At 42.9% G+C, this 20,447-nt stretch overlaps 2 protein-coding genes across 2 annotated transcripts in view; one reads left to right on the top strand and one right to left on the bottom strand.

Moving 5' to 3' along the window:
- PTEN (phosphatase and tensin homolog) overlaps positions 1–2,194 on the bottom strand; it is a 104,020-nt gene extending 101,826 nt beyond the window's left edge. The window contains 1 exon segment of the mRNA NM_001260965.1: positions 1,926–2,194. Coding sequence (NP_001247894.1) covers positions 1,926–2,004 — 79 coding nt within the window. The 5' untranslated portion in view covers positions 2,005–2,194.
- Positions 2,195–3,980: 1,786 nt separating this feature from the next.
- On the top strand, positions 3,981–6,236 carry KLLN (killin, p53 regulated DNA replication inhibitor). The gene has a single exon (XM_015147618.3). It carries the CDS (start codon positions 3,981–3,983, stop codon positions 4,518–4,520), a length of 540 nt encoding a protein of 179 aa, XP_015003104.2. The 3' UTR covers positions 4,521–6,236.
- The last annotated feature ends 14,211 nt before the right edge of the window (positions 6,237–20,447 follow it).

Here is a 20,447-nt window from a genome sequence, read left to right as displayed (position 1 = left end):
TAATAGTAGACTGCTTTGGAAGTCACAAAAGAATTTTTTCCATAATTATCTTCTGGGCAAGCGGGTTTAGCCTTAGTAACATTTTTATCTTCCAGTTTAGCCTTAGTAACATTTTCAATTAATGCCAACTTCAAAATTTGCAAATACTGTTTTAAAATAATATTACTGACTTAACAGAAAACTAAATTTTGGGAGGCTACTTCTTCAGTAAGTTTTATATTCATTTCAAAACAAAAACTTGGGCAAAATTAACTGTGCACATGTATATGCAGCTAACATAATCCAAGGGAATAAAACCTCTCCCGATATAAACGTTGTCTTAAAAAAAAATCTTCCCCACAATTTTTAGCAGGACATATAGACACTGCAGTGTCACGCTACCTTTAGACAAAATGCAACTGATACTTGCTAAGAAATAATTTTTATTAAAAATACTCTGCTAGTACTTATGCAATTACATAATTTTAACTAAATATTGTCCACTGCCACAATTCGCATTACCAAACTCATATTACCAAATTTTAGGCCTTGATAGAGCCTAAATGCTTCAGTCACTTCAGACCAATAACTTCTGTTTTCACATACCTTATACACTGGCCTACCAATAGCTCTCAATTCCTGTCAATACTTTCCATTCTGCAAAATGAGGGCCCCATCCCCATCCCTAATCAAAACCAGTCTGTTGTACCTGAAACTGCAAAGATTCATGCTTTTCGATGACCACTAACTTTTGAAGCCCGAAGGCCTAACTTTTAGACAACTAAAGCTATACACTGTTAAAATTCTTGGGCTTCTGTCTTATTCAACAAGCTGACTCAGTAAATTTAATACACTGTATGAAAAAAGCTAACATACCTACAATCTAAAGCTGGAGTAAACTTCTCTTGCCAGCATTTCTGGATATTAGCTGGTAAAATTCACTTGACATTCTACACAAATCACTGAAATTAACAATACCAAAAGATGTCAGAGAACCTGAAATCTAAAAACGGTGAGCAGCAATTCTGGCATCACAATACTTAAATTTCAAGCATGAACTGAAGTTTTATCTTTGCAATCTTCACTTGCCACACACAATACCCTTGAACCTACACATTGTCATCTGGGATCAAAAACTACTCAATATCCATTCCATGTTTATGACAAGAGCACTGAACATTAAACGCTACTGAAGTGCAAATTTCAAGCCCTATCCTACATCATCCCATAGGGAGAGAAAAAGGTAAATATAACAAAGATCTAGTAAGAACGCCTTATAAGGTATATAATGGCATTATTGATTTCAAACTACAAAACTTCTAAATACAGTCCAAAGTTGTAACTTAAGTGTAAAACATTAACAAAACTACTTTTTGCACTCAATGTGCACCATATATACTGAAAATTATTCTGCTTCTAAAGTTATGCAAATCAGTCATATTTTAAAAGAATCTATCAATGCAACCCAGGAAACTAAAACAATCACTGCAAGATTCTGATGCAATATGCATACGTGCAACACTAATTTTCATTTTATTCTGATCTAAACCCTTGATCTAGGGCCTAAGCCAAGATTTAATCGAAATATGCTCAACCTCAAAGCGTCTACTTTTTTGTTCATTTAGGAGACCGGATTACCGAGCTCTCTAATCCACTAACAGCATACTGTATTCTGTATTAACGGACAATAGCCCTCAGGAAGAGACCGTATAGACAGCCTAAGCAAGCAATCGGTGCCTCGACACTTGCAACCAGGCAAGAGTTCCGTCTAGCCGAACACACCCTAGGTTGAATACAAGAAAAGAAACACAAAATATATGACCTAGCAACCCGACCAGGGTTAAATGTTATAGTCGCCCAAACTAGGGACATTTTCGCATCCGTCTACTCCCACGTTCTAAGAGAGTGACAGAAAGGCAAAGAGGAGCAGCCGCAGAAATGGATACAGGTCAAGTCTAAGTCGAATCCATCCTCTTGATATCTCCTTTTGTTTCTGCTAACGATCTCTTTGATGATGGCTGTCATGTCTGGGAGCCTGTGGCTGAAGAAAAAGGAGGAGAGAGATGGCAGAAGCTGCTGGTGGCGGGGCTTCTTCTGCAGGATGGAAATGGCTCTGGACTTGGCGGTAGCTGATGCCCCTCGCTCTGCCGCCGCTTGGCTCTGGACCGCAGCCGGGTAATGGCTGCTGCGGCGGCTGCTGGATGGTTGCAGCGACTGGGCCTGCTTCTCCTCAGCAGCCAGAGGCCTGGCAGCAGCGGCAGCGGAATGGGGAGAAGACGAATAATCCTCGGAACGGCTGCCTCCTCCGGCGGCCTCCGGAGCCCGGGCCACGGGGGGTGCGGCGGCGGCGGAGGGGAGGTTTAAAACCGGCCCGGGTCCCTGGATGTGCCGCCGCCGCCGCCGCCGTGTTGGAGGCAGTAGAAGGGGAGAGACCAACTCTCCGGCGTTCCCAGCCCTGGAAATGGTGACAGGCGACTCAGACTCCCTCCCTGGAGCTGCAGCCGCCGCGGCCGCCGCGGCCGCCGCTTCTCCCCCCCGCTCCAGGAGCGGGAGGTGCCGCCGCCGCCGCCGCGCCTCAGCCGGCTCCCGCCCGAGCCCACGGCTTCCACCTTCCCCTTCAAGAGAAGCTGAGGAAGCGGCTGCACGGTTAGAAAAGACGAAGAGGAGGCGAGAAACGCCGCCGCTGCCGCCGCCGCAGGCCGGCCGGCTCCCCGAGGGCGCTGCCCCCGCGGCTGCTCACAGGCGCTGAGAGGGGCTCCGGGCCGCGGCCGCCGCCGTCTCTCATCTCCCTCGCCTGAGCCCGGCCTCGCCTCACAGCGGCTCAACTCTCAAACTTCCATCATGGCTGCAGCTTCCGAGAGGAGAGAACTGAGCGCAGCCGCGTCCCGGCGCCCGAGCGCGTATCCTGCCGCAGTGCATAAAGAGTCCCGCCACATCACCGCCCGCCGGCCTGCCCGCCCCCTCCGCCGCCGCGCCGGGAGCCCGGGCTCCTCGGGAGACCGAGGGGAGGCGGGAGCCGAACGAGAGGCGGACTGGACCGTGCCGGGCGAGGGGAGGGCAGGGCAGGGGGCGGTAGGCGGGGGCAGGAGCGGTAGCTCCGGGTGCGAGCGCAAAGCCCCCAAGCCGTAGGCTCTACTGAGCATGCCCAGTGTGGCTGCCTAGAGCTCGCTCGGGCCGGTTCCGAGCCGCCAGCCTGCAACTGCACTTGCCGCGGCTGCTTTTGCAGCAGCGCGAGGCGAGGATAACGAGCTAAGCCTCGGCCTCTGCCCAGAAACCCAGCCGGAGGCAGGGTAGGCTGTTGCGGGGCGGGGGTGGAGGACTGATGATGAAAGCTGAGATGGGTGCGTTGAGCAGTGTCACTGACTCGAGTCTCAGGTTACCTGTGCACAGGTGGAAAGGACCAGGTGACCACGCTGGTCAGTATACAGGGAAATGCAGGGACGGTCCTTGCAAGGGGAATACCCTCCCCCCTGCCTCTGCCCCTGGATTTCCGCGGCGTGGACTGCATTCGCTCTTTTGCATCGCTGTCGATCACAGTCGTTCGCAGAGATTTGACTGTAGCAGCCTTTGCCTAGAGATTCCTCCTTTCCCCAACCCTGTGTCCTCAGGATGTCAGTCTTAGCACAAAGAGCAACCTGCTATTGTGTTTCCAGCGTGCATCACCTCATCCGGCTCCCTTGTAGCGCCCCACCTCTCGCTTCCCCGGTAACTCGGCTTGTTTGCCCTAAAAATGAAAGCTCTCAGCCGAGCGTGCTGAACGTGAACACATCGCCGTTGAATTTCCAGAGCCCAAAGGGCACCTATCTAAATGAACTGAAAGAGGATCCCCGTGAGTAGGACGCACCCCGCAGCCCTCTCCTGCGCCCGCTCCGGTGCCCCTAGGAGACTAGAGCATCTCTCCCCCTCGGGCTCCAAGTCGGTTCGCCGCGTCGGACTCAAGCTCGGTTCTTAGAGACCACCTAGCCCCGCCCCCCCCTTGGCCTCCGTGAAAACCCGGCGGGATGGATCGCCCGGGGCCAGGCTCCACGCGCCCCGGCCAGACCATGCACGTTCGGGGTTACCAGGTTGAGTGGAAAGTACGGAACGGTAGGAAGCTGCAGCCCAGCGAGTGGGCGGGGCAAGGAGACCTAGGAGGGTTCAAAAGGGGGTGGAAGGATACACGGGCCACAGTCGGAACTACTTTCCGAAGGAGGTCACGTGTGTTCCTAGTTGGGGAACTTTCCAAATTCCCACTCCCCAGTGATAGCTCCGGAGGCAAGTACTCTTCTTTTGCTCGGGGTGTTCTCGCCTGGTGCAGGCTGCAGAACCCCAGCCCTTCCCGCGCCGCGGCGGAAACAGGGACTCGGACCAGCCTCCCGAAGGAGCGCTGTCGGGGCTGGCGCTTGGGGAGCTGGTTACACAAGCACCCACATCCAAACACGTGCCCCCGCCTCCCCGCCTGCTGGCTGCGGCCGATTCTTACAGAACGCGGGGAGAGAGTCCCCAAGCTGGTCCTATTCCTCGCCTGCTACCCTAAGAGCAAGCCAAGGACGGAGACCTGAGACTCCTAGCTCTAGATCGACCTATACTGCGCCTTCCCAAACGTGGGAAAAGGATCTGGGCGCTAGGGGTCCCGGGCCTCTCCCTCGCTGATGCCCTGCCCCTTAGGGTGAACCCTTTTAGTTCTGTGCTTGCGGGTTATCTCCTGCTGCAGCCCAGAGCTTGCATTCTCTGATGTTGCAACAAACGTCCAGTCACTACCCCTGAGCTGGTGAGCGCGCCCCACCTACTGTAGACTCAGCCAAGTGACTTATCTGGTCTGAGAACCTCGTCAATGGCCGTCAGCCCAGAACAAACCTGTCAAGTCCGCTTACAACCCCGACTGGGCAGACCTGTCGCCGTGAGAGAGCTAATTCAGAAATGCAGAGAGTTGGATCGCGCTCCTTCTACCCCGCACCGCACCCGTCAAGGATCTACAAAGCAAATAGTCGACCCGCTTAAAGAGAATGAGAATCAACACCAGTCTGGGAATTTATTGTTTTTTCATTTCCCTTAGGAAGTAGAACTCCAGACCACAATTTGAGTGAAAAAATATCTAACGAGACCTAGGTTGAAGCACTGAGTTGTTTTTCAAACTTTGAGAGAATGAGAATCAATCTGCATGTGTGTTCAATAATTGTAAGTGCCTAGGAAAGTCTAAAGAGGATTTATGCCGTATTTGAGAAAGAGGACTGTATATGTGCACATCATAGTTGCAGGCAACCTGTGAAGACTGGAAACCCCAAGAGACCTAGCGCAGAAAGCCACAGGCCATTACCTAACTCCGGGACTACTAATTAAACCTGGGATATTTACAGTGTTCTTAGAGATCTCTGAGGCGCCGTAAAACTTTGCACTTATATACAGCATTTAAGATAGCTCTACAGGAGTTAACAACCTGCTGAAGCTTCAGTGTTGATATTTATTGAAGGCTGGTTTTGTGCATAGTTCTGGTCAGCTTGGGAAAGGCAAGGACCACAGTGGAAAAGGAAATGGAAAGCAACCGGAAAAGAATAAAAGGCAGGCCTCCAGTTGGTTTCCAGAGATGCAGATACTGTCCACATAGCCTAGGGTGAACTACAGATTTCATTATTTTATAAATAACCAAGGATAAGGAGCTCCTGATGCCTAGGTGTTCTACTAGATTGCATGGTAAAAACCAGAGCTGTGTTTAATTATCAATTACTACGTGGTAGAAAAAGGGGGAATGAAGATGAACCTTTAAAAGGGGAGTAGATTAGAGAGGGGTAAAATGTCTCACATTTGTTTCTCAGGTTGCTGATCTTGTCCCCGGAGTCACTGTTATTAGCACTGCCCTACTCTGCTCCTCCCCTGGAGCCTACCGTAAGTGACAATTAGTCTCGTATCTGAGAACCTCTGAACTCCGCTTTCAGGGAAGAAAATGAAACAAGGGTGCATTCCTGTCCCTGGTGCGACAGGATCCTCTTGGATTCCATGGCACAGAGTTACTCTGGAGCAGAGAGGATCCGCATCACCAGCACTAAAGTGCTGGAATATGAGACCAGCCTCCAAGTACTTCCATCTGGCTGAAGAAGGAAAATGGGAAATGGGTTTTGCTGCTTCTCTAAACATCAGGTCCCTCTACTTCTCTCTAGTGGTGAATGAAAGGATCATCAATGTTGGCAGATATTTGGCCAGCCCGACAGCAACATCAGGTGGTTATTAGGAGTTGCTGAATAAAATCCTCCTTCTGTTCCTAGTGTTGTTTCTGAAAGAAATACTACTGATGCATCCTTTTCCAATTTTTTGTTTTTCTGTACCTTTCTACCCAAATGGCTGGCCCTATCTAAAGTAAACAAAGTTTCAAAAATAGTACTTTTTTAAAGTTCAATTGAAAATACCTGCTTGGCTGTACAGATATTACAATACACTGGTCTCCAAACACTTCTTTTTTTTTTTTTTTTTTTTTTTGAGATGGAGTCTTGTAGGCTGGAGTGCAGTGGCATGATCTCGGCTCACTGCAACCTCCACCTCCCGGGTTCAAGCAATTCCCTTGCCTCAGCCTCCCGAGTAGCTGGGACTACAGGCACACACCACCACGCCCGGCTAATTTTTTGTACTTTAGTAGAGGCAGGGTTTCACCATGTCGGTCAGGATGGTTTCGATCTCCTGACCTCGTAATCCGCCCGCCTCAGCCTCCCAAAGTGCTGGGATTACAGGCGTGAGCCACTGTGCCCGGCCGCACTTAGTTCTTTACCTGTCTGCGGAACCAGAATACCATAGGGAGAAGTAGAAGTTTATAATAAAGGGAGAATTATATAAAGCTTCAGGGTGACTGTAGTTGATTCGTGAGCATGATAAACCAGCTTTAATGATCGTTTCTAACAGCTGATTCTAAAACTCTATTGTTACTACATCAAAATGATGTCCAAAGAAAATTTCTTTCTTATTTTCTTTGATAAGCGAAATGACCAGCAACTTGATGTGGATGATAGAAATACTTGATGTGCTCTTCGTAGGTCCTCTGCTAAGATGTCTTTTGTGTAAACACTCTGATCGCTATGAGTGCCTTTCTCATCTCCCATACACTGGCCTTTCAAAAAGGGATCTAACTCAGTAGCTTTAATTTTTAAACCATCTTTTCTATCTCTGTCTGTTTAACTACTGTTTTCTAAATAATACAGAACACAAAAATATAATCATTGGATTGAATTTAAATCCATTCTTCCAAGAGTCTGAGGTTTTCCCCTTATTTCATTTATCCTAATAACAAACATTATTGTTCTTTCATTACAGATAATTTTAAGACATTCTCCAAAAGGCACTACTGTGGGTCATACAAGTAACTATATTCTAAAAGAGAATTTTCCATTATTGTCTACAAGCTTCCCATGTCCCAAATCTCTCCTGAAGCTATTTCAGATGCCACGGTGTCATCTTTCACATCTTGGTAGAGAGATGTGCTGTATGAAATCATCATTCTCAGAGAAATAAGGGTTGAGTTGGTTGCTCCTGAGAACCACAGAGCAGACCAGGTACTCACTGTGTCCAAGTGGCATTCCGAAATTTTGTCTTGGACCATGGAGCAATACAAATAAAAAAGACCTAACATGACAAGACAGCTTTGACTATGTTAGTCTCCAAGCTAACACTGGCTACCAGTTATTTCCCTTAATACTAACTCTAGCCATATGGAACACATTTTTTAGTTTTTTTTTTTAGACCTCCCAATAATAGAAAGAGGTAATTCCCATATACCAGCAAATATTGGGACACCTACCAGGTGCTTCACAGAATAACCCGAATTTTTTTTTTTTTTTTTTTGAGACGGAGTCTCCCTCTGTTCCTCAGACTGGAGTGCAGTGACATGATCTCGGCTCACTGCAACCTCTGCAGAATAGCCCGAATTTGTCTAGGTAGAGGGACATTGAGAAGGAGCCAAGACCCAGCTCTGCCTGACTCCTACAATTTTCCCCTGCAAAACATCCTTCTGGCCTCTGAGGCATCACAAAAAACCAGCACCTTTTTCAAAGAGAAAATGCATGGGACAAACAGCCCTGGAGCATGAAAAAAGGCAGACTTACAGCTTATCTGCTTTTTCTTTCCTTCTTTTCCCTTATCAAGACTCCACACTCCAGAATCTTTTTCTGTGCATCCTCTTGAGGGTAGGGGATCTTATCCCAATTCATTTATTTAATGATTCAATCAATAAATATTTGGGAGCCTATTAAGTGGCAGTACTGTTCTAAGCTCCATGGACAGAGCAGTGACTACTATGGCATATAGTGTTCACCGTCATGGAATTTAGTCTGCATTGAAAACTTGACTTCTATGGCTGACGTTGTTACAACCTCTTCCCAGCCCATAAAGTAAAGGTAAAGCAATGGAAAATACCCTGATATTTTATAATTATTTTGTTTTGTTTTTGAGACAGAGTCTCGCTCTGTTGCCCAGGCTGGAGTGCAGTAGCACAATCTCAGCTCACTGCAACCTCTGCCTCACGAGGTGTTCAAGCGGTTCTCCTACCTCAGCCTTTCGAGTAGCTGGGATGACAGGCATGCACCACCATGCCTGGCTAATTTTTTGTTTTTTTTAGTAGAGACGGGGTTTCGCCATGTTGGCCAGACTGGTCTTGAACTCTTGGTCTTAAGGGATCTGCCCTTCTCTGCCTCCCAAAATGCTGAGATTACAGGCATGAGCCACTGCACCCTGCCGGATAATTGTTTTCAATTATCTATTGCTACATAATAAATTGCCTTAAAACTTTCTGCTGTCTTCCTCTTGGGACCCAGGCACTGTGTAAAGAAGTTTGGGCTGGACCACTGAATGATGAGCAATCACAGCAAGAAAGGAGTCCCTAACCATTTTAGCTACTTTAACTGAGGTCCCAGACATGTGGGAAGCCATCTTGGACATTCCAGACCCAGCCAAACTCACAGCTGAATAAAGCACATGTCTGACCTGAACTGATACCATGGGGGCCACTTAAAACTTAGTAGCTCAAAACAACTACCACCATTTACTTCCTCACAATTCTGCAACTGGGGAAAGGCACAGCTGGACAGGTTGGCTCCCTTATGACATCAGCTAGGGTCAGACATGTGCTTTATTCAGCTGTGAATTTAGCTGGGCCTGGAGTGTCCAAGATAGCTTACCACATGTCTGGGACCTCAGCTAGAGTAGCTAAAAATGGTTAGGAGCCTCCTTTCTTGGTGTGGTTGCTCATTATTCAGTGGTCCAGCCCAGGGTTCTTTACATGGTGCTTGGATCCCAAGAGGAAGACAGCAGAAACTACAGGGTCTCTTAAATCCTGGGTTCAGAAGTTCCAGAATGTCACTTCCACCTTATTTTCTTGACCAAGCAAGTCACAAGGACAGCCCAGATTCAAAAGGAAGGGAAAGATACTCTACTCTTTGATGGAAGTAGTGGCTGGGATAAGAGAACTTGTTGCCAGTCAATTTGGGGACTAGTCTATCATGATCCATCCTCCAGCTACAACAGTATACGTATGCACATATATGCACGTGTGCGCACGTACACACACACACATGACATACATAATACACTCACTCCCTTTCTCCAAAACTATTATTCTGTATAGCATCAGTGTTAAAGTTCAAGATCTAGTAATATATACTAGCCCAGATGTGGATGAGGCATTTCAGATGCAGCTTCTCTTCATCTGGAGACCTGTTAACTAAAAGACAAGTTACATACACAACATACAATACTGAAAAGGTGATAGGATAACTGCAGTAGACACGCCTGTTTGAAAGTGGGGAAAATGGAGGACAAATGGCAGTCATTAGTCCACAGCAATTCTGAAATCCCGCCAAGCACCGTTACCAGTCCTCTGAGGATCAAGTTCCCCATTAGTACCTAGGTTGGCCTCCCTCAGAATAGTTTCCCAATGCATTGCTCTCAAGAGCTCTTAGTTCCACCCTCTGGGGTCTAGACTAGGACCTCTGAATCAATTTTCCTTTTTCATAAGAAACTGCCTTCCTTGAACAGAGGCTTCAGAAATAACACAACCCATCTACAACCATCTGATCTTTGACAAACCTGACAAAAACAAGAAGTGGGGAAAGGATTCCCTATTTAATAAATGGTGCTGGGAAAACTGGCTAGCCATATATAGAAAGCTGAAACTGGATCCTTTCCTTATACCTTATACAAAAATTAATTCAAGATGGATTAAAGACTTAAATGTTAGACATAAAAACTCTAGAAGAAAACCTACGCAATACCATTCAGGACATAGGCATGGGCAAGGACTTCATGTCTAAAACACCAAAAGCAATGGCAACAAAAGCCTAAATTGACAAATGGGATTTAATTAAACTAAAGAGCTTCTGCACAGCAAAAGAAACTACCATCAGAGTGAACAGACAACCTACAGAATGGGAGAAAATTTTTGCAATTACCCATCTAACAAAGGGCTAATATCCAGAATCTACAAAGAACTTAAACAAATTTACAAGAAAAAATCAAACAACCCCATCAAAAAGTAGGCAAATTATATGAACAGACACTTTTCAAAAGAAGACATTTATGCAGCCAACAGACTCATGAAAAAATGCTCATCATCACTAGCCATCAGAGAAATGCAAATGAAAACCACAATGAGATACCATCTCACACCAGTTAGAATGGTGATCATTAAAAAGTCAGGCAACAACAGGTGCTGGAGAAGATGTGGAGAAACAGGAACACTTTTACACTGTTGGTGGGAATGTAAACTAGTTCAACTGTTGTGGAAGACAGTGTGGTGATTCCTCAAGGATCTAGAACTAGAAATACCATTTGACCCAGCCATCCCATTACTGGGTATATACCCAAAGGATTATAAATCATGCTACTATAAAAACACACACACAAGTATGTTTATTGAGGCACTATTCACAACGGCAAAGACTTGGAACTAACCCAAATGTCCATCAATGATAGACTGGATTAAGAAAATGTGGCACATATACACCATGGAATACTATGCAGCCATAAAAAAGGATGAGTTCATGTCCTTTGTAGGGACATGGATGAAGCTAGAATCCATCATTCTGAGCAAACTATCACAAGGACAGAAAACCAAACACCGCATGTTCTCACTCATAGGTGGGAACTGAACAATGAGAACAGTTGGACACAGGGCAGGGAACATCACACACCAGGGCCTGTCTTGGGGTGGGGGGATGGGGGAGGGATAGCATTAGGAGATATACCTAATGTAAATGACGAGTTAATGGGTGCAGCACACCAACACGGCACATGTATACATATGTAACAAACCTGCACATTGTGCACATGTACCCTAGAACTTAAAGTATAATAAAAATAATAACAAAACAAAACAAAAAATAAAGTAGATATAAATATAAGTGCAGAACTGCTTTGAATGGCTACGCCGGGCACATCACTTGTGGGTTAGCCCTGCTCTGCAAGGAGCACTACCTCTGCTGCGGTACACTGCCGCTTCAATAAAAGTTACTACCACCACCAAATAAAAAAAAAAGAATCTGCCTTCCTTTTACAGTTAAATAACTCTCTCACCCTGCTTCCTGCCTGTAGGAAGTTGGGGACTTGGAAGGTTTTTCATTTTGAACTGTCTCTTCCTTAGTCCAAGCTGGTGCAATTTTATCCATATAACTCTTTAAAATTTTGTGACTCTTATTGGAGTTCACTTCTTGCCCACAAAGCAACATCTATAATTCTTTCAAAAACAAACCTCTCTGCCTGTAGTCCTAGCACGTTGGGAGGCCAAGGTGGGAGGACTGCTTGAGGCCAGCAGTTTGAGACCAGCCTAGGAAACATAGCGAGACTCTGTCTCTGAAAAAAATTAAAAATTTAAATTAAAAATTTAAAAAAACCTCTCTCTACTGTGGACCTGTAGAAGTAACTACTGTGGGACAACACTTAAGATTCTTAGAAGACTTTTTGTCTAGATGAGGGCAATATCTTAAATATTTTAGAGGTCTTAGCACCGAGTCTTGATAGGATCTTTACCTTGAGGCCAATTCTACAGGCAAGCCCTTGAGGCCATTTCTTACTTTGAGAGTCTTTCTGGCATAAAAAGACTCTGCATAAAAATGGGATACTTCCTTTTTTAACACATCTCTGTCTCTTGTGATATCATCATACATCACTTGTGTATCTTTGTACATCCCTAAAAGAAGCCAACTGTCACTCTGAACATTCAGCCTGAATGTTGCCAAATCCACAAGTTTATTAGGTATACTTTCTATCTTCTGTGTTTTACCATATATCTGGCCACAAGGGTTGTCAAACATTTTGCTGCTGCTAACACCATTTCTCCAACCTTCAATAGCAATTTTCTCACTGCTCTTACAGCTCTATTACAAGTCTTTTCCCCAGACTAAGGAGACATATCAACTAAAAGCAAGTGAGGGAACCTGGATTAAATCTTGGAACAGAAAAAGAACATCACTACAAAAACAAGTGAATTTCATATAAGGTTTGTACCTTGTGTTAATTTCCTGGTTTTGATCATTGTTCTGGGGCTATTAATAAGTTCTTGGCCAGGAACTGTGGCTCATGCCTGTAATTCTGACACTTTAGGAGGCTGAAGTGGGAGGATGGCTTAAACCCAGGAGTTCGAGACCAACCTGGGCAACAGAGTGAGACCCCCCCATCTCCTGAAAGCAGGGAATTTTTTTTTTTTTTTTTTTTTTTTTTTTTGCAGAATCTCACTCTGTTGCCCAGGTTGGAGCGCAGCAGTGCAATCTCGGCTCACGGCAACCTTCACCTCCTGGGTTCAAGCAATTCTCCTACCTCAGCCTCCCAAGTAGCTGGAATTACGGGCACGTGCCACACGCACAGCTAATTTTGTATTTTAGTAGAGACAGGGTTTTGCCATGTTGGCCAGGCTGGTCTTGAACTCCTGGCCTCAAGCGATCCACTCACCTCGGCCTCCCAAAGTGCTGGATTACAGGCGTGAGCCACTGTGCCTGGCCAAGACCCCCATCTCTTAAAAAAAAAAAAAAGAGCTATTAATACTAGGCCTGCTAGATAACAAGTATACATAAACTCCACACCAGGTCAGGCATGGTGGCTCACTCCCTCCTGTCATCTCAGCACTTTGGGAGGCCAAGTGGGTAGATTTTTTGAGCTCAGGAGTTCGAGACCAGCCTGGGCAACATGGAAAAATCATGTCTCTACAAAAAATACAAAAATTAGCTGGACATGGTGGTGTGTGCCTGTAGTCCTAGCTACTTGGGAGGCTGAGGTGGGAAGATCACCTGAGCTCCAGGAGGTCGAAGTTGCAGTGAGCAGTGATCGCACCACTGTACTCCAGCCTGATGACAGTGAGACCCTGTGTCAAAAAAAGAAAGAAAAAAAAATTCATACCATTTTTGCAACTTTTTTCTAAGTCTAAAATTTCTTCTAGGCCGCACGCGATGGTCCACGCTTGTAATCCCAGCACTTTGGGAGGCCAAGGCAGGCGGATCACTTGAGGTCAGGGGGTTTGAGCCCAGACTGGCCAATATGGTGAAACCCTGTCTCTAAAAAAAATACAAAAATTAGCAGGGAGTGGTGGTACATGCTTGTAATCCTAGCTCTTTGGGAGGCTGGGGCAGGAGAATCGCTTGAACTCGGGAGGTGAAGGTTGCAGTGAACCGAAATCACACCACTGCACTCTAGCCTGGGTGACAGAGCGAGACTCCGCCTCAAAAAAAAATTATTTTAAAATAAAATATTTAAAAACCAAATTAGTTAGGCATGGTGGCTCATGCCTGTAATCCCAGCATTTTGGGAGGCTGAGAGGGAAGGATTGCCTGAGGCCAGGGCAACATAGCAAGACCCCAGTCTCTACAAAAAAATAATAATTAGCTGGACATGGTGGCATGTGCCTGTATTTCTAGCTACTGGGGAAACTGAGAAAAGATTCAAGGGAGGGGAAACAGACTCCATCTCCTTTTGGTGGGAAGGGTGGCATGTGTGTAGAGGCATGGAGGAATTGTTGGTGGCCGTCTTCCACAATGACCCTAGTCCTCTCCCCTATAAATAACTCCCAAAACAGACCATTTTACATTGTTCTTCTCTCAGGTCAGTTCTGCCTAGAATATCTGTCATTTAAGAATCCTATCAGCTGACAATTTGATTAGCAACTGAATGTTTTCAGTTGTTTTCTATTTTGCTCCTTAATCTTCCAGTTTCTTAACATGCTTACTCATCTATTTTACATGCATAATTCTACTCTAGGACTAATGTATTTCCCAAAAGATTCATTAAAATTCAATGAAATAAAACAAAAGTGATAATACATATATATAGATGTGTTTGCATAAATACATAGAAATTATCTGGAAGAATAAACAAGAGATGAGATAACACATTATCTCTGAGGACAGGATAGAGAGGGAAGGCTTTCAAGGGAGATAAATTTCTCTTTTTGTTTATTGCTTTTTATATGGTTCAAAGGTTCTTTACAATGATTATTATTTTTATAAGGTAGAAAGGTGATTTCATCAATTAGAATTAAAACTAAAAATATGTCTATTATCAAGAGAATATTAAAAAACTAGGAAAGAAGCTTGATTCTAATTTTATTTTAAAATAAATGAGCACCCTAAAGAATTTCCAGAATTTAAGCATAAAGGTCTGTTTGGTGTTTGCTGGACCATAGGAATACACAGGAATATCTGCCATAAATGGTACATAGTAGAGATGTATGGTAGACAGGCTGTATCTTATCCTGAATACCCTTTCTTCCCCAGATCAATGGTCTTGAGCAGATCTATTTTTCACTCTTTGTACTATTTAATAACTTTTCCTGCTCAAAGAAAATGTTCTCCAAAAATAATCATATGACAGCACAGTACCCCACCTTCTTCCATTCAAGAAAGTGGCAGACTGCTTTATCATCCAGTGCATAATAGCTAGAAAAAACTTCATAGATCTGCTAGTTTACCAATCTCATTTTACAAATGAAGAAACTGAGGCCCAAAGGGTTTACATGCCCCAGATTACATAGCAACTCAATGAGGGATCCTCAGTTGGAGCCTGGAGAATTCCCTGTTATACCCTATCAGTGAATAAAGATGGTAAGAAAGTCTAGCTTGTATAGAAACATAAACGAGTTAGTTAGAAATTTGACTAGAGATGGCTTTTAATGACATTTTCAAGTCTTGGAAAGGAGTGAACAAAGAAAACACGGAGACTGCTTAAATAGAGATGATAAATAGGGTTTGGGATGGAGAAAAACAGGTATAAGTGAATGAATGATTCCCGATGTTCACTCTCTAACCTTAAATGTCCTGAAATTAGCCCATGACGCCTTAGTACCTTAAGGATCAAACATTAAAACATGAATAGCCACATGTTGCAAATTTGTTTCTCCTCCTCAGTTCCTAAGATTACTGGGAGTGTCTTTCAGACAAGAATATAAAGGAGGCAGCCATTATATGTGGACCAAAGACAGAAAAGGGACTCTTTTGAAAGGAAGGAGGAAGGACTCTTTTGAAAGGAAGGAAACACCAAACGCACAGGGAGGAAGGAGAACGCTGCCACCTGCTGAAGAGTTGGAGTCAATGAAAATGCTGCCATGCAGTTACAGTCAGCACCTTCATCATGGCTCAAAATTAATTAGAGAACCTCTTCGCAGTCTGAGGCAGGTCAGTGCTGAGAGAAAGCTTAATTCTAGATTAAATCAGGCCAATGTGTGCTGGAGAAAGGTTAGTTTGTCTCTGGTATGAGGTGGTAGAGGTCTGCATATCTGCTTCTCTTTCTTGCACAAATATTTATGCTTATTAGCTTTGAATTTTTTCCCAAAACCTAAATTTCTAAATACTAACGTATTATCGGATGAGTCTAGATAAAAGTGATATAAGAAAAGGCAATACAAGGAACTTTATTCAAGTAATGCATGCACTACGTTAAAAATTCTCTAGGGCTCACCACTATCCTTCCCCAGATAAGTGATTTCTCCCTCTTCCCACCCCCCGGCCACCCCGCCCCCGCCACGCCCCACCACCCAGAGTTTTCCATTTCTTCCTCTTCTATTCATATACAAATATACACACACACACCAAGGACAACTGCAGGAGACGGCTGGGAGAAAGTTGCCAATCCTTTGTATAAAGCCTCAGTCTTTACCTTTTCATCCATCCTTCCACTCTCCTTTCTCCTGCCCTGTCTTGCCATTCTTTCTTCCAATCCCTATTTTTCTCCTCTTGACCTCTATCTTTCAAGATTCCCTTTATTAATATACAAGAAACTGATATGGCTGAGAGATCCCATGGGAAGGTGATATATACAGGACTGCCAAGTTACGCAACTCCAAGGCCACAATTGGTATCATATGTGATGCTGTTGTTTTGTACCTTTTGATTTTTCAACCACATAAATGTGTAGTAGCTTTAATTTATATTTAATTATATATTTAATTATATATTTAATCTTTTTGAATCTGACCTTGGTCCCCAACGGTAGACCACTGTTTAATTTCATGGTTACACTAAATAATAAAATAAAGCAGTTCTAGACCCTGCCCAGTTATAAGTCTCTTATTAAACAGTGTTTTAGGATCAATAGAATAAGTTCAAAAAATACTCCTATTGTGATTTAGATTTTTCTCTCTTATAGGAACTTCAGAAAGAATACCATAGAAAAACCTAATGTTGTCAGAACTAGTTTAGGATGCAAATTTTAACTTTTCTAAATACAATAGAACAGTTCCCTTTTGTAGATTTTGGTTACTTAATTGTACTAAATGTGTTACATTTCATTTGGTTTTTTGTTTTTGAGATGGAATGCCCAAGCTGGAGTGCAGTGGGGCAATCTTGGCTCGCTGTAAACTCTGCCTCTCGGGTTCAAGCGATTCTACTGCCTCAGCCTCTCAAGTAGCTGGGAGTAGAAGTGCACACCACTATGCCAGGCTAATTTTTGTATTTTTAGTAGAGATGGGGTTTCACCATATTGGCCAGGCTGGTCTTGAACTCTTAACCTCAAGTGATCCGCCTGCCTCGGCCTCCCAAAGTGCTGGGATTACAGGTGTGAGCCACTGCACCTGGCTTAAATGTTTACATTTATTAAAGAAGGTACAGGTTTGCACTGCAGGGAACTCTAAAGAAAAATGAAGTCTGTAAGGAAAGTCATGGTACTTGAAAATTAATTTGGGAATATTTCAAATCCTTAACATAAATTTTATGAAGTCAGGGAACTGGGAGAAAGCTAATGAATAGAAACCGACCATTTTCAGAAAAATAAAAATAACCTCATTTACATACATGGCTCTGAGCCATAAGTCATTTCTGAAATTTCTTTTCTGGACATGGTATCTTTGTCTTGGCTAGCTCCCAGGGTGCAGCCCCAGGCCACCGGCTGCTCCCACTCTTGGGACCACTCTTTTCCTATATCACCTGTTGAAACAAGTAAGAGGGAGGACTTAATTAAGATGTGCTTTATTCTTGTGTTCTTGTAGACTTGTTCATTGTAAAATAGGATTTTCTGCATTTCAAATCTTGTTTATTTTACAATGTTGTGGCATTTCTCCTATTAACTGGTCAACTTTTCCTTATGACTTGAATTTGGCACGTTAAATGTTCTCACTCCTTTAAAGTAGAATTAAACTGAGTCCTACTTGAGAATGGCCATTATTCTGTTTTTGAAATGTACTGTCCTTTGTAACTACATACAGAAATCTGCAAACCAGAAAATGTTTGCCCTTATTCTTTTTTGTCCTTTACCTTATTCAGGGCAAACATTTTCTGGTTTGCAGATTTCTGGATGTAATTACCTTGGTGGTTTAGTGGGCTTGAGTTTGTTTCAGAAGCTAAGTCGAGCAATCCTGACCCCTAGTTCTCCCAAACTGCACAAATTATTTCTAGTAACCTTCTCCACTAGACATGTGTTTATTTTGTAATTAATAAAGGGTAAAGAAGGCCTTAAAGGCATTTGTGCTTCAGGGCACTCAATGTAAATGAATTACAGTGCTCTTTGTATAACATCTTGGTTGATGGTAGACTAATGATGCCCTTTAAAGAAAGAAATGTGGGAATCATGAATAAAAATACTTCCAGAAATTATCAAAAGCCACATTATAGAAAGAAATTTTGTGTCTCATAGAACACTGATGGATTACTACTCATTGGTCACTAGTTATTTGAATAAGGCGACCAAGGGATTTTCCCAAATTTAGAAGATTCCTATGACTTACATATATGGACCTTCAGAGGGACTGTTCCTGAGTCTTTGAGAGGCACAGCAATGTCCTCAGTGATGTGGCTTCAGTGAAACAGTCACACAACTTAGGAGACTCCAACACAAGCAATTCCACTTTTGGGTATAAACATCAGAGTAGTGGTCTTCAAATTGGAGAAATAAGGTTCTTAGTTTCAAGAGAATCAATTCTGGATCTTTAACTTCCATATATGCTTTCTTCTAAACCTGATGTGCCTGAGAACTAGTGTAGTCAAGTGGACCTAGTAGTTCCATGTCCCCATCTCCCCTTTCGCAGTGCCCTTTATCCCACTTTAAAAGGGAAAGGAATACCCCTCTCCATCTGAACACTGAAATGATGTACTGCCTGAAAGTGTAAAAACCTTCAAGGAGCTAAAGAGATCATCTGCAATAATGATATTGCTGCTAAGTAGCTGAATAATGTATTAACAAACCCTTTTAAAAGTTAACCTGTTTAATATTAATTTTTTTTTCTGGTAAATTGACAGAGAACCTATTCAAACTATTCATTGAAAAATCATTAAAACTAAGATCACTAAGTGATGTGTGACATATAATTTGGGAAGCTTTCAAATAAATGAGTAACATTGCTAAAACAATTCCTCTCACTCACCATCTACTTATGTGAATAATATTACTCAGTGTTTACAATATAAAAGCAAAAACTAGGGATAAATGATCTAATGCTGAACTTGTCTCCTTCTAGGAATATGTAAAATTCATTTATGGTATATAAACCATTTTTTTAAGCCCAGTTGATTTTTTTATGTTTAATAATTATCAAAATTTAAAAGTATTTACTTGATTATACAAAAATACTAATGATAATTTGGAATAATTTTTAACACTGAGAAGCATTATGGTCAAGAAAGTTTAACACAATTTAAATTTTTATATAAAATTTGTTGCATGGAAATATGATACAGTCATCATCAATAAAAGATATCCACACATAATATATGTTATATCCAAATAAAAATCTGTATCAGAATTGGAAAAAAAAATTCAAGTTCAAAGAGAAAAAAGAATGATGTAAAATTTCCCATTGTAAAGAAAGTGTGTTCATTTTTTAAATGTTTTGATGGATAATGGTAACAAATTACTATAGTATTTATGAATATTGGATACATTTAAGAATTCTACTTTAAATGCTACATAGGCCAGGCACAGTGGCTTACGCCTGTAATCCCAACACTTTGGGAGGCTGAGGCGGGTGGATCACCTGAGGTCAGGAGTTTGAGACCAGCCTGGCCAATATGGCGAAACCCTGTCTCTACTAAAAATACAGGTGAAACCCCGTCTCTACTGAAAATACAAAAAAATTAGCAGGGAATGGTGGCAGGTGTGTGTAATCCTAGGTACTTGGGAGACTGAGACAGGAGAGAATCGTTTGAACCCGGGAGGCAGAGGTTGCAGTGAGCCAAGATCGTGCCATTGCACTCCAGCCTGGGTAACAAGAGCAAAAACTCTGTCTCAAAAAAAAAAAAAAAATTACATAACTAGGAAATTACTTCCTTTGCACCTACTTAAACTTACAATAAAAAAGTTCAATTCTAACTCGACCATGTGTAAGGAGGAAAAGTTTTTCCAAACTGTTTGTGGGATAAGCTAACAAAAAAGTTTAAAGACCTTACTCTAGCAAAACTGTCATATATTGAAAGCAGAAACACGTATAGGGAAATTCATGTAAATATTATTTAAAACAGCAAAAAATTAGAACCTAAATGTTCCATATAGATAAATCAAATGTGATATTTTCATATGATAAAACATTATACAGCAGGTTAAACAAATAAATTAGATGAATTTATCAACATGGAAATATTGCAAGCTTTATCAGATACTAGTTAAATCTGATTCTCAGAATTACATTGGGCTCATCCTTCTTTCATTTCTCATTCTTCTCATGACAGAGAAACCCATCCAGAAAGTAGAATAGGCGTGACATTGCCCAAACTTTGGCCCTGAAGCAGAGAACTCTGAGTGGGTATGTAACATGATCATATCGCAGTTCTAATCATGGAGCCTTCATCATTATGTAAGGTATTTTAATGACTACACTTGCTGGGAGTGGAAGGGAGATTAAACGGCTCAAATAACCAATTAGGAGGAAAAGGATTCCCTCATCATCTAGTCTTGCGTGACATAATGACGTTTCTGTCAACAACAGCCCGCATATGCCAAGGCAGTCCCATGATTATAATGGAGCTGAAAAATTCCTATCGCCTTGTGAACCTAGCCATCCTAACGTCATGAAGTAAGCATTACTCGCAGTTTGTGGTGATGCTGGTGCA

This window comes from Macaca mulatta, chromosome 9 (assembly GCF_049350105.2).
Source record: "Macaca mulatta isolate MMU2019108-1 chromosome 9, T2T-MMU8v2.0, whole genome shotgun sequence".
In the NCBI taxonomy this organism is placed as follows: Eukaryota; Metazoa; Chordata; class Mammalia; order Primates; family Cercopithecidae; genus Macaca; species Macaca mulatta.
This window is presented reverse-complemented; position numbering and strand designations above follow the sequence as displayed.

Bases quoted from the DNA above. Each gene is read 5' to 3' on its own strand.
- KLLN (XM_015147618.3), top strand. From the start codon at position 3,981: ATGGATCGCCCGGGGCCAGGCTCCACGCGCCCCGGCCAGACCATGCAC.